At 37.9% G+C, this 12,977-nt stretch overlaps 1 protein-coding gene across 5 annotated transcripts in view; it reads right to left on the minus strand.

Annotated features, from left to right (window-relative positions):
* POF1B (POF1B actin binding protein) overlaps positions 1 to 12,977 on the minus strand; it is a 198,254-nt gene that overhangs the window by 102,902 nt on the left and 82,375 nt on the right. For 3 of the 5 annotated variants that reach the window (XM_053699346.1, XM_053699348.1, XM_053699345.1), the window contains exon 3: positions 12,707 to 12,769. The exons of the other annotated variants lie outside the window; for them this stretch is intronic. In XM_053699346.1, the coding sequence (XP_053555321.1) occupies positions 12,707 to 12,769 (63 nt within the window). The remainder of the gene's footprint in view (positions 1 to 12,706; positions 12,770 to 12,977) is intronic. 5 annotated transcript variants of the gene reach the window in all.

Here is a 12,977-nt window from a genome sequence, read left to right on the forward strand (position 1 = left end):
AACACCTTGTATTGGAAGAGCCCATCTGGAGTAGAGAAGGCAGTCTTTTCCTTTGCCCGTCCTGTAAGCGGCACTTGCCAATAACCCTTGGTCAAATCCAATGTGGTAAGGTACCTGGCTCTCCCGAGTCTCTCCACAAGTTCATCAACCCTTGGCATGGGGTATGCATCAAACTTAGATATTGCATTCAGCTTCCGGTAATCATTACAAAACCTGATTGTGCCATCAGGCTTTGGTACAAGCACAATTGGGCTACTCCAGTCACTTTGGGATTCTTCAATTACCAACGCGTTTCGGCCTCTATATCAGGCCTTTCTCAAGAGTCTTGAGAAAGGCCTGATATAGAGGCCGAAACGCGTTGACAATTTGGTGAGCATTATTTTAATATCATTTATATTTGGAAACGTTATTGCACTATGTTATATTTTGTTATTCACAGGAACTACTAGGAAATTATTGAAAGGATACCAGAAGGAAAAACTTCCACTACCAACACGGATACATACAAGACATTCACCTATAAGGAAACACTTATAAGGAGGATCACTTATTAACACTCAATATCAATTTGGATTACACCTATTCCTTATTTCATTGTACTTATTCACCAATTTATAACACATTTTTTCCACATTTTTCACTTCTTCAATTTTTTATATATTTTTTCTATTTTTTATATATTTTTATATATTTATATATCTTTTATATATATTTTTTACAGTTTTTTTCATAATTTTTACATTTTTAATTTTTTCACTATATATATATATATATATATATATATATATATATATATATATATATATATATATATATATATATATATATATATATATATATATATTGTTTATCATGGAATTCACATAATTTTCGTTTGGACTTCACTAGTTTTCAGTACTGGATTTTTTCTTATGGATTTACCTTATTGAAAGTCTTACTATCAGAACACATCTATTGGATACGTCCATTGGATACAATACAATTATTGGACACATTTAGTAGATGCAATATTACATCACTGCAAGTTTTTTAACTCCCATTGTTGATCTCCGTATCTGTTGATCTCCCTATTTTGGAGAGACCTCATAAGATATTTCTTTTACATTTACATCGTTTTTATATTCGAAAAATTCAATCTTTAATATTCAAAAAATTCAATCTTTTTAGTTTGTATATGTATGTATGTATAGTACACATGGATCCATGTTAATAATTATGATTTGTTAATAAATGTTTGACCAATTTTAACTTATTTTCACTTAATTTATCAGATTATTCCTTTTGCCTTCTCTTTGGCGCTCTTGGACTATTGTTGTATTTGTATTTCTAATTAGGGTAAGCTAGGTACCCTATTATCCAGGAGCTTTAAGGAATTAGGTTGGGCGCTGGAAGACATTCTAATTATATTCTTCAATTACCCCAAGGTCCAGCATTTTCTTTACTTCCAATTTGATTGCTTCCCTCCGGGCTTCAGGTATTCTATATGGCTTTAGATTTATCCTTTTTCCCGGTTCAGTGTCAATGTCATGCTCTATTATCGTAGTTCTTCCTGGGACTGAGGAGAAAACATCTTTATTTAATCTGATGAAGTCTGATACCTCCCTCTTCTGGTGGATAGTCAGGGTTTCTGAGATATTGACTACGGGTTCATGCTCCTCCATTGTAGGGAGGTCTGCTGTTTTTATAGCCACAAGTGTTTCTCTTTCTTTCCACGGTTTAAGTAAATTCACATGGTAAATCTGTACCTCCTTTCGCCTCCCAGGCTGTCTTACTTTGTAATTTACTTCCCCCACTCTGTCAATGACTTCATATGGCCCATGCCATGTTGCCAAAAATTTGTTCTCTACAGTGGGAACCAGGACTAGTACTCTGTCTCCTGGATTAAACACACGAACCCTGGCATTTCTATTATAGCTCTTCTGCTGGTGCTGTTGGGCATTTTCCATGTGTTCTCTAACTATGGGCATAATGGCTGTCATCCGATCCTGCATCTGAGTTATATGTTCAATCACACTTCTGTGAGGGGTTGACTCCTGTTCCCAAGTCTCCTTAGCTATGTCTAGCAACCCTCTGGGGTGTCTTCCATACAAAAGTTCAAAGGGCGAAAACCAAGTAGAAGCTTGAGGGACCTCTCGGATGGAAAACATTAAATAAGGCAAAAGGAAATCCCAGTTTTTTCCATCTTTATCAATTACTTTTTTGAGCATAGCCTTTAGTGTTTTATTAAATCGCTCTACCAGACCATCAGTTTGTGGGTGATATACGGATGTTTTCAGATGCTTTATATGAAGAAAATTACACAACTCCTTTGTAATTCTCGACATAAATGGAGTGCCTTGGTCTGTTAATATTTCTTTGGGAATCCCAACACGGCTGAACATTAACATTAACTCCTTAGCAATTGCTTTTGCTGAAGTAGTACGCATGGGTATTGCCTCAGGGTAACGTGTAGCATAGTCTACTATTACCAATATATGCTGGTGCCCCCTTACAGACTTTACAAGAGGACCCACAAAATCCATACCAATGCGTTCAAATGGGACCTCAATTATGGGTAAGGGCACCAAGGCGCTACGGTATGCTGTAAGAGGGGCAGTTAATTGGCATTCAGGACAAGAAGAACAATAATTTGTGATAGATGCCATTACACCTGGCCAATAAAACCTCCTAAGAATTCTCTCTCTGGTTTTTTCAATCCCCAAGTGCCCCCCAAGTATGTGGCTATGTGCCAGATTTAATACAGTGTGTCGATATGCCTGGGGTACTAACAGCTGTTTGACAGACTCCTTTTTCCCAACTCTGTACAATAAATCATTTTCCACTTCAAAGTATGGATAGGTGAGTGCTTTATCAGTATTAATGGGGGTGCCATTTCTTACGGAAATATAGTTTCTAGCCGCAGCTAAAGTTGGATCCTCCCATTGTGCAGCCCTAAAGTTACTTGGGCTAACCTCTAGGTCAGTTATTTCTACATCAGGTTCAGATATATTAGATTGACCTGTATTATTCTGTTCAGTATTACCTCCAACCAGGGTTTCCATAGGGGTTGAGTGTTTCCCTCTAGCAGGAGTTATTTTGTCTAAGTCATCCCCCAATAAATCAGAAAAGGGAAAGTCACAAACAGCGCCCTCTACTGAATCCGGTGAATTTTCCTCAGCAGCATCCCATAGATTCAAAAAATGGGGAAAATCTCTGCCTATTATCATTTCATGGACTAATTTATACACTAAACCAACTCTATGATTTATAGGGCCATTTTGAGTTTCAATAAGTACTTTAGCAGTTGGATACTTGTGTATGTCCCCATGGACACAAGCAATATCTAGGTTCTGGTAATTATCAATAGGAGTATTTCTCAACAGACCCCTGTCTATGAGCGTAACCATGCTACCAGAGTCCAGCAAAGCTTTAATTTCATTTCCCTCCACCCTTACAGTGCACCAAGGGTGGCCATTTAAACAATCATTTTTGGTAATTACATATACTGAGCGAGAGTACAATGAATAATTGTCTCTCATATTGCCAACATTACATTCCATAGCAACATCATTCTCAGGGCAGTCCTTTGCAAAATGTCCATACTCTTTACATTGAAAACATTTAATATTAGCATTAGACAACATCTTTGAGGCTATTGTGGACCCTTCCTGCCTCACAAAACTCTTGTCCCTTGCTGTAATGTCTCTCGGGTTGTAAAAACCCATCTGCTCCTCCCGATACCCCCTTTTCCCCGGAACAGTCTTACCCAATTTACTGGGACTCTGGATCTTCGGGGTTATAGGTCTTTCCTGGTTGGGGATTTGTAGAAACTCTCCGGCAGTCAAATAGCGTTCCACCAGGGCAACTAGACCGTCAGCAGTTTTAGGTTCACTCTGGCTGACCCACCGCCGCAGGGAAACAGGCAATCCTCGCAGGAACCGGTCCATCACGAGCTGTTCCACAATGTGACTAGCTGAGTTGACCTCTGGCTGTAGCCATTTCCTGGCAAGATGTATCAAGTCAAACATCTGTGACCGCACGGCTTTGTCTTGACTGTAAGTCCAGGAGTGAAATCGCTGGGCCCTTACTGCTGTCGTTACTCCCAGGCGGGCCAAGATTTCTGTTTTTAGCTTTTTATAGTCACTGGCCTGCTCAGGCTCCAAATCATAATATGCCTTCTGAGGTTCTCCACTCAGAAATGGCGCAAGGAGACTTGCCCATTCAGACGCAGGCCACCCTTCTCTTTCGGCTGTCCTTTCAAAAGCCATCAGGTAAGCCTCCACATCATCTGTAGCCACCATCTTTTGCAAATAGTTACTCACTCTCAGAGTCTTAGAACTGTGTGGAATTTCTGCAGCACACCTGCCCAGTCTTTCAGATAGGCCTCGAATCTCCTGCTGCATGGTACGTGTGATATTCTGCTGTTCCTCTCTTTGTGTTAATACCAGTTTTTGTAGCACTGCAATATTTTCTTGCTGGCTGGCAGTAGCTTGCTGCTGTGTGGCAGTGGCCTGTTGCTGTGAGGCCGTAGCCTGTAGTAAAGCCTTTACAACTTCCTCCATTTTAAGTGTGGTATTGTTTCCTTAACAGACTATCAGTGTGTTGCCCGCTACCTCCACCATATGTGACCTGGGATCTTGGAAACACACAGTCTTCAAAGCTGGAAACACCACACAAGGTTGTAGCTTTATAAAATACAGTCTGTTTATTATCAGGTCTGGCAAAAACAGGCAAAATAAACATAAACAAAACAAAAGAGGCTTGCTCCACTGAGCACTTACTAACAAGTACAACTGTCTGCACTAAATAGCTTTTCACAAAAGTAATATTGCACAGACCTTTCAAACTTTGTCCTTTAGATATAATTCCTCTCAGTCTCTCAGGAGAGTGTTTGCAGTTTTCCTTTACTGCTGGCAAAAATCTACCTCTCAAACCCTGACTGGGGATTTTATTAGCACCTGCTGTCAATTACCATATGCAGGTGAGTAGCTAGCTGAGTCAGACAGAATTCCTGGACTGGACTTTTTGACATAATGTGCTACCTGCAAACTGCGGGGTGGAGCACTGGCCCACCCTACTCTCCAAATACTCCACCCCAGGGACCCAGAAATAAATCACATATTTTCTCTATGTGGCAAACAAACATAACAATTCTCCCTGGGGTTGTCAGACCATACCCAGCACTGCAGCACTTTTGAGGGAATATAGACACCTTCCATTACTATGCCTTGGGTTCTGTCACAATATATATATATATATATATATATATATATATATATATATATATATTCATGTACAGAAGTATCTTCTTGTATAGGCTGGCTCCTAGAGTAAGAATTTTTTTTTACAACAAGTAAATTGAAAAAGTCTCTTTTTTTTGCATGCTCTATCCGATCCTTGAAAGTTTAATGTATATGTCCCTTTAATTTTAACTTTACTGTTCCTTTACCTGTAATTATGTATAGCCATGTGTTCAATCACTGGAAAGTGCATAAAGAATAGTAAAAAAAAAACAACACACTTAAAGTGCCATAAAACATTTTGAGTTATGTGCATATTATAAAAGGGTCAACTGAGGTAAAAACAGTCTGTGTGGGGGGGGGGGGGGGGGGGAAAGCTTATAATTATTTTAATAAAACTTCCAAAAATCTGCAAAATTACTTACACTTTAGTGTTGCCAAGTGTAGCCTGCTCCCCCCCCCTTATCAGTGCCCTACTCCAAACCTTTTGGTATCATGTAACAAAGTGTCTACGCTAGGATAAATACTTATGCAAGCCAGGGGGGTTGATTAAGGACAGCAGGCACTGCTTTTGTTTGTTGCCAAGAGGCTTGATCGTTTCCATGGGAATAATGTCACATGTTTTGTGAAAGCTTCAGCATTATACTGTGCACTGCTTTTGTCATGTGACATGGGACTTTGCCCCCTTCCGCAGAAGCTATGGCTTGGATAGCACCTTCCATATATGGAATGCCAAGAGGGGATCTTCCTGCAAACAAAACTATGCCTGAATTAACCCTTTAAGGACACAGCTTTCAGTTTGCTCAATTGTTTTATGACGGAAAAATTCTGTCATATGTCCTTAAGAGGTTAGAAGGGGTTAATACAGAAACCATTTTGCAGGTAAGCCGTGGCTGCATTATATATTTAGAAACTTATTTTAGTTCATACTGGTTTTATGTCCCTTTAAGCTCCTAAGCAAGACAGGAGTCGGTGACAAAATGCTACACACATATGCCATTGATGCGATTGAGTGAGTACAGCTCAGGATTGGCTGAGTTTACCTTACAGGGGTTAAAAAAATAGTAACATGTATTTGATTAGAGCAATAGGCCCAACAAGTCTGCCCATATTTATGCTTAAATAGATATGAAACCCAATATGTTGAAGAGATACCTTGGTAAGCATCTGGAACACTACATGACAGGAAATAGTGCTTAATACTACTGTATTAAGTTCCATTGGATTTCCACTAAGTGAGCACGGACTAAGGCATACTGGGGATTGGCTCAGGAAAGTAGCTCCCACCCCCCTCTGTATCCCGGATTGAACCTAAGGAGTAAGAGTGGTTGTGGCAATCTAAGTCTCTACATTAAGGAAGCAAGGAATTGCTGCATGCGTCTGAGGAGGGCGTGATCTATGTTTCGTCAGAGGAATGTGGACAGTCATATGGCGGCGTGAAGATTTTGAGTGACTACACGAAAGAAAAGGTATGGAGAATATTATGCAATCTTTATTTGATTATAAGCACTGAAAGATGCCGTGACTGATATGATCTAGCACATAGGATCACACCCTAGGACTGGACGCGGTGAGCCAGCAAGCATTATCTGTATAAGAGACATTTGCACATAACCAATTTTTCCCTGCCACTAGTCCCTGATTGCAGCACATATATGGACACAGGTCATTTTGTTACGCTATTTGCAGAGTGTGTGAACATTTTGGTATTAGGAAATAGTGCTACCAAACAAACTAGAGTACAAATGGCGCAGAAAAAAACCTAGGTATATATATATATATATATGAACGAACAGCGATGCTTTGGTGTTAAGGGAATCTGCTGAAAAGCAGACTTGAAGTAAAAAGGAGTGTCATTGTGAACCTAATTTGCATATCTTACCCAGAACCCTTTGCTGCATTGGAAACAATATATTCCAGAGGTTTTCTGTGGGGAAAAAACAAGCCTTCTGGCCTGTCTAGATTTGTTAATGAAATACACGAGTTATTTTCTCTATATTTTGTGCGTAGTGGAGGATTTTAAACTTACCTTTTACCTCCCCCTAATTTTAAATGTATATATATATATATATATATATATATATATATATATATATATATATATATATATATATATATATATATATATATATATATATATATATATACAGGGAGTGCATAATTATTAGGCAAGTTGTATTTTTGAGGATTAATTTTATTATTGAACAACAACCATGTTCTCAATGAACCCAAAAAACTCATTAATATCAAAGCTGAATATTTTTGGAATTAGTTTTTAGTTTGTTTTTAGTTTTAGCTATTTTAGGGGGATATCTGTGTGTGCAGGTGACTATTACTGTGCATAATTATTAGGCAACTTAACAAAAAACAAATATATACCCATTTCAATTATTTATTTTTACCAGTGAAACCAATATAACATCTCAACATTCACAAATATACATTTCTGACATTCAAAAACAAAACAAAAACAAATCAGTGACCAATATAGCCACCTTTCTTTGCAAGGACACTCAAAAGCCTGCCATCCATGGATTCTGTCAGTGTTTTGATCTGTTCACCATCAACATTGCGTGCAGCAGCAACCACAGCCTCCCAGACACTGTTCAGAGAGGTGTACTGTTTTCCCTCCTTGTAAATCTCACATTTGATGATGGACCCCAGGTTCTCATTGGGGTTCAGATCAGGTGAACAAGGAGGCCATGTTATTAGATTTTCTTCTTTTATACCCTTTCTTGCCAGCCACGCTGTGGAGTACTTGGACGCGTGTGATGGAGCATTGTCCTGCATGAAAATCATGTTTTTCTTGAAGGATGCAGACTTCTTCCTGTACCACTGCTTGAAGAAGGTGTCTTCCAGAAACTGGCAGTAGGACTGGGAGTTGAGCTTGACTCCATCCTCAACCCGAAAAGGCCCCACAAGCTCATCTTTGATGATACTCCACCTCCACCTTGCTGGCGTCTGAGTCGGACTGGAGCTCTCTGCCCTTTACCAATCCAGCCATGGGCCCATCCATCTGGCCCATCAAGACTCACTCTCATTTCATTAGTCCATAAAACCTTAGAAAATTCAGTCTTGAGATATTTCTTGGCCCAGTCTTGACGTTTCAGCTTGTGTGTCTTGTTCAGTGGTGGTCGTCTTTCAGCCTTTCTTACCTTGGCCATGTCTCTGAGTATTGCACACCTTGTGCTTTTGGGCACTCCAGTGATGTTGCAGCTCTAAAATATGGCCAAACTGGTGGCAAGTGGCATCTTGGCAGCTGCACGCTTGACTTTTCTCAGTTCATGGGCAGTTATTTTGCGCCTTGGTTTTTCCACACGCTTCTTGCGACCCTGTTGACTATTTTGAATGAAAAGCTTGATTGTTCGATGATCACGCTTCAGAAGCTTTGCAATTTTAAGAGTGCTGCATCCCTCTGCAAGATATCTCACTATTTTTGACTTTTCTGAGTCTGTCAAGTCCTTCTTTTGACCCATTTTGCCAAAGGAAAAGAAGTTGCCTAATAATTATGCACACCTGATATAGGGTGTTGATGTCATTAGACCACACCCCTTCTCATTACAGAGATGCACATCCCCTAATATGCTTAATTGGTAGTAGGCTTTCGAGCCTATACAGCTTGGAGTAAGACAACATGCATAAAGAGGATGATGTGGTCAAAATACTCATTTGCCTAATAATTCTGCACTCCCTGTATATATATATATATATATATGTTATAATAATATCAAGATATATACTGTTATAGGAATCAATGCGATATCCATACCAAGTCAAATCAATAAATATATATATTTTTTTTAAAAGATATCTATGATTGATCAAACTTGCTAAAAATCATATGCATGATTGAACTAAATGGTTAGTTGAATATAAAATCCAATATGGGATGTCTTCCTTATAAATGTCATCAATAAAATCATTCAAGAATGAGTAATAAGGCACCTTACTGTTTTATGAATCCCAACTAGGTAATTTTCGTCAACAGCATTGTGTTTTTGTTAACAAGTGAGCCGATTCATCTCTCATCTGATTGGTGGACGTGTTTCCACACTCACCTGCACCTCACTGACGAGGCCCACAATAGGCCGAATGAAACGTCTGGTGTTTTGCCGTTTCTCTAGTTCAGAGAGGGATTGTCTGGTGTTTCGGGGCTAGACTGCACTGTTAAGTCAGGATCAGACTGATATGCTAGAGGAACGTTCTTCTCTGTGAAAGGCAGATGTTGAGCAAAAAGAGGCTTCTTCTTGGGTGGTAACTAGCCATAGAACAAGCTATTATGCTAATGTTCGTTCCCAGGTTGAGCGCTTCTCTGTTTTTATTTATGTGTTTCCACAATAGGCTGACGTTCCTCCTGAAAGACGATACCAAAAGCTGTTCGAATGTATCAAACAACAGTGATACTGTATCTATCCAGATGGTACAGAAGCATGCGATGAGGAATTTTGTTGGTGCATTCTTCAGTTTTCTTGGTGCATTGCAGATACGGCTTTTTGTTTGGTTATCGCCGAGTGTGAAAGTGTTCCGTATCCAGCAATGCTGGAGATCAGTTGTTGCAGATCCTCATTATTTTCAGGCACCCATCTTCACTGTGCTAAATGTACTCCTAGAAATTTCACTGGGTTTCTTGATTACAAGAAACACTTTAGTTTCTAGCTGCATACAAGTTTACAGGCTCATCAGTTGGAAGGGTCTCCTCTCTAATCTCGTGGAGTATATTCTACGTGTTTCACCAGTTTAGGGCTTTATAAAGATACTCCACTAATGTCGGTTCAAATATTTAAAGGGGACAATTGCCAGTCATTGGTCAAATTTTCTTTCTTTTGATCGGACTATGTTGATTTCTACATACCTTCATTTTAATTAAGGTGGAACTGTTGAGTTGTTACATATTCAATTCTTATTTAAAGGTAGTATTAGTCAATTAGCTATATTATTGGAACAATGAAGTATTACTAAATACAATTTATTTATTTTATTTTAAGAACTTTTATTGAATATTAGCAGATATACAATTAAATTACATTATCTGTGACAAAGCCAAGACAAAATAAGTAGAATTTTCAATCGTAAGGGGTATGTGATAACTGATCCATATTGTTCATATTCTGGTATGATAGTCCCCCTTTTTTCAAATAGTCATTGTCATTACAGGATACAATAAGTTATAGAATATCAAACAGTTGTGTAGGCATAATGTATATATACACCTTATCATAAAAAGTAGTGCGCGCGTGGGTTTGTAGTGGATGTTGGATCTGAGGGATATACCAAAAGTGTTGTGGCTATATTTTATTAGAAGAGATAGGTGTTTTTGCGTGTCAATGGGGTGATTCTTTGGAGTAAGTGTAGAGGGGTATAGATGTTTAGTGTTGGGGATGAGGGGGAGTAGATATGAGAGTGGGGTTTTAGGTACGGGAGGGATGTGCGGGCCCACACATGAATAGTTTTTGTGTGTCTTACATATTCGGTGCAACTTTGTTCCAAAACTAAATACAATTTTTAAACGTATTGTGAATATCTTAAACATGGATTTTCAAAGCTCATTTTCCTCTACATTACAAACTTAGTTACCAACTTAAAACATAATTGAGGGGAAAATATCAATAATACCATATATTCTAATAGTACCGTTCCAACTCCAGGTTTCCTCCTCTCCAATTGGGTTTCACCTTTTTAATACCCCAAAATTATCTAACTTATTTGCATGTTTTTCTTGAAAATGCTGGTAGAGGTAAGTATCTTGTTTCCCATTTTCTATGATCCATAGATTTTCCCTGATTCTCTCTCTCAATGTTCTAGTTGTCTCCCCTGTGTATTGTTTCTTACACGTACATTTGATTATGTAAATTACCCCTCTATTTTGGCATCTAATCAGATCATTAATAGGATATTTTTTACCCGTTTGCTGTGACTTATATTCTTTTATTTTTGAACTATGCCGACATGATTTACCCCAAAATAAAGAAGGGGGGGGGAATGTTCAAATCCCTCCTCAAAAGGTCTGTCTCTTGTTTTTCTTCTCTAAATTTGCTGGGAGCTAGTATTGATTTTAGATTTTTTGCTCTCCTATATACTATTCTTGGGAAGGGAGTGATTTTATTTCCTATTATTGGATAATTTTGCACCAGATGCCAATGTTTGTTCATAATTTTCTTTAAAATCTTAAATTCATCATTATAATCCATTACCAAAGGTACACTTATCAGGTCTACTGTATTAGGGCTGTCTCACTTTTTCTCTTTGTATTGTAATAACGTTACTCTTTCCACTAGTTTTACTTCATTTTTTTGCATTTTAAAGAAGTTCTTTTTTGTATTCTCCTATGAATTTATGTTCTAAAATATCTGCTTGTTCTAAATAATTTTCTATTCTTGAACAATTCCTACGTAATTTAAGGCACTGACACTTAGGAACATTCTCTTTCCAGCCCTTCTTCCTTCTAACTTGTCATTTGTTGTTTTGCTAATAAACTACCCTTATTAGAAATTCCTCTACTGGACTAGAACTTTCTGTCTTGAAAAATAATGTGCTTTAAATTCCTTCTGAGAGACAAATACCAATCCCAAATCAATCACTTATTTTAGTCTCTAAATTACTTGCAGTTAAAGTATAGGAAAGTAAAATTAAATTTGTATGACTCAGATAGAACATTTAAGACATTTTTAAATGTTCTTATATTTTGTTCTCTTGGTATCTTTTGTTGAAAAATAATATATACATATCCTACTACTGAGCGCTAGCTGGTATTGGTGGCTACACAAATATACCTCGTCAATGGCTCACCAGAAGTGTTCAGCTATCTACTAAAAGTGCACTGCTGCTCTGGAGCGGACTTTAAATATGTGTTTAATCCCTTTACAAGGGTTAAACAGACCAATATATACAATTAATAGTACAATAATAAAATGGTGCAACTTAAGTGCATTGTCTTTTTGCACTTTTTTATCCATTTAACTGTGTCACCACCTAATGTAAAAAACTGCAAGTGGCTTGTGATTGGAAGAGGAATGGACGAAGGGGTGGGAAGTGAATAAAATAGGCATAACTTACACAACAATAATCTGGGCATTATTCACAGAAGGAGAGGGTTTGGGCTGATCAGATATATATTTATATATGTACACGACTAACAAACACTAAACGATTTTGCTTTACCGATTTTGTCTTTGCTATGATCATACTTTTTCACATTTAACAAAAATCATTCAAGATAAAAACCTACTTACATGCTGGACTTTTTTTTTCCACAAGAACGTTTTCACTATTATGACTAAAGAGATATAAAAAGTATAAGACTCTTAAGAGGTTAAAAAACTGCTTACAGTTGAATCACCCAAAACCGATACTTAGGATTATGTCAGTGTGTTGTGAGAGTCAGTCTTCACTAAGTAATTGTCCTTGAAGCTTTTATTCAAGGGCATCAATAAATACATTTAGGCAATTTCACCAAATAAACTGCATGAAAATGACTAATAAGCTCTTACCGGTTCAGAGTTTTGAACGAGGTATCTTCTTAACGTGCCCTGGGTGTAATTAGGTGACACTTCCTGCAAGAAATCAACAGTTTGGTTAGTGTGAATTATTTTATGCATAAAGCAATAGTTATACTGTACATGTTAAATAACTCCAAATAAATTCTGTTGTATATCATAAGTGCAGCATGTGTGGGACAGAGGGAATAATGATTAGAAGTTTAATAAAGACAAATAGGATGCAAGAAGAATATGGAATGCATTAGAGCAGAGACGCACAAAC

Source organism: Bombina bombina, chromosome 1 (assembly GCF_027579735.1).
Source record: "Bombina bombina isolate aBomBom1 chromosome 1, aBomBom1.pri, whole genome shotgun sequence".
Classification (NCBI taxonomy): domain Eukaryota; kingdom Metazoa; phylum Chordata; class Amphibia; order Anura; family Bombinatoridae; genus Bombina; species Bombina bombina.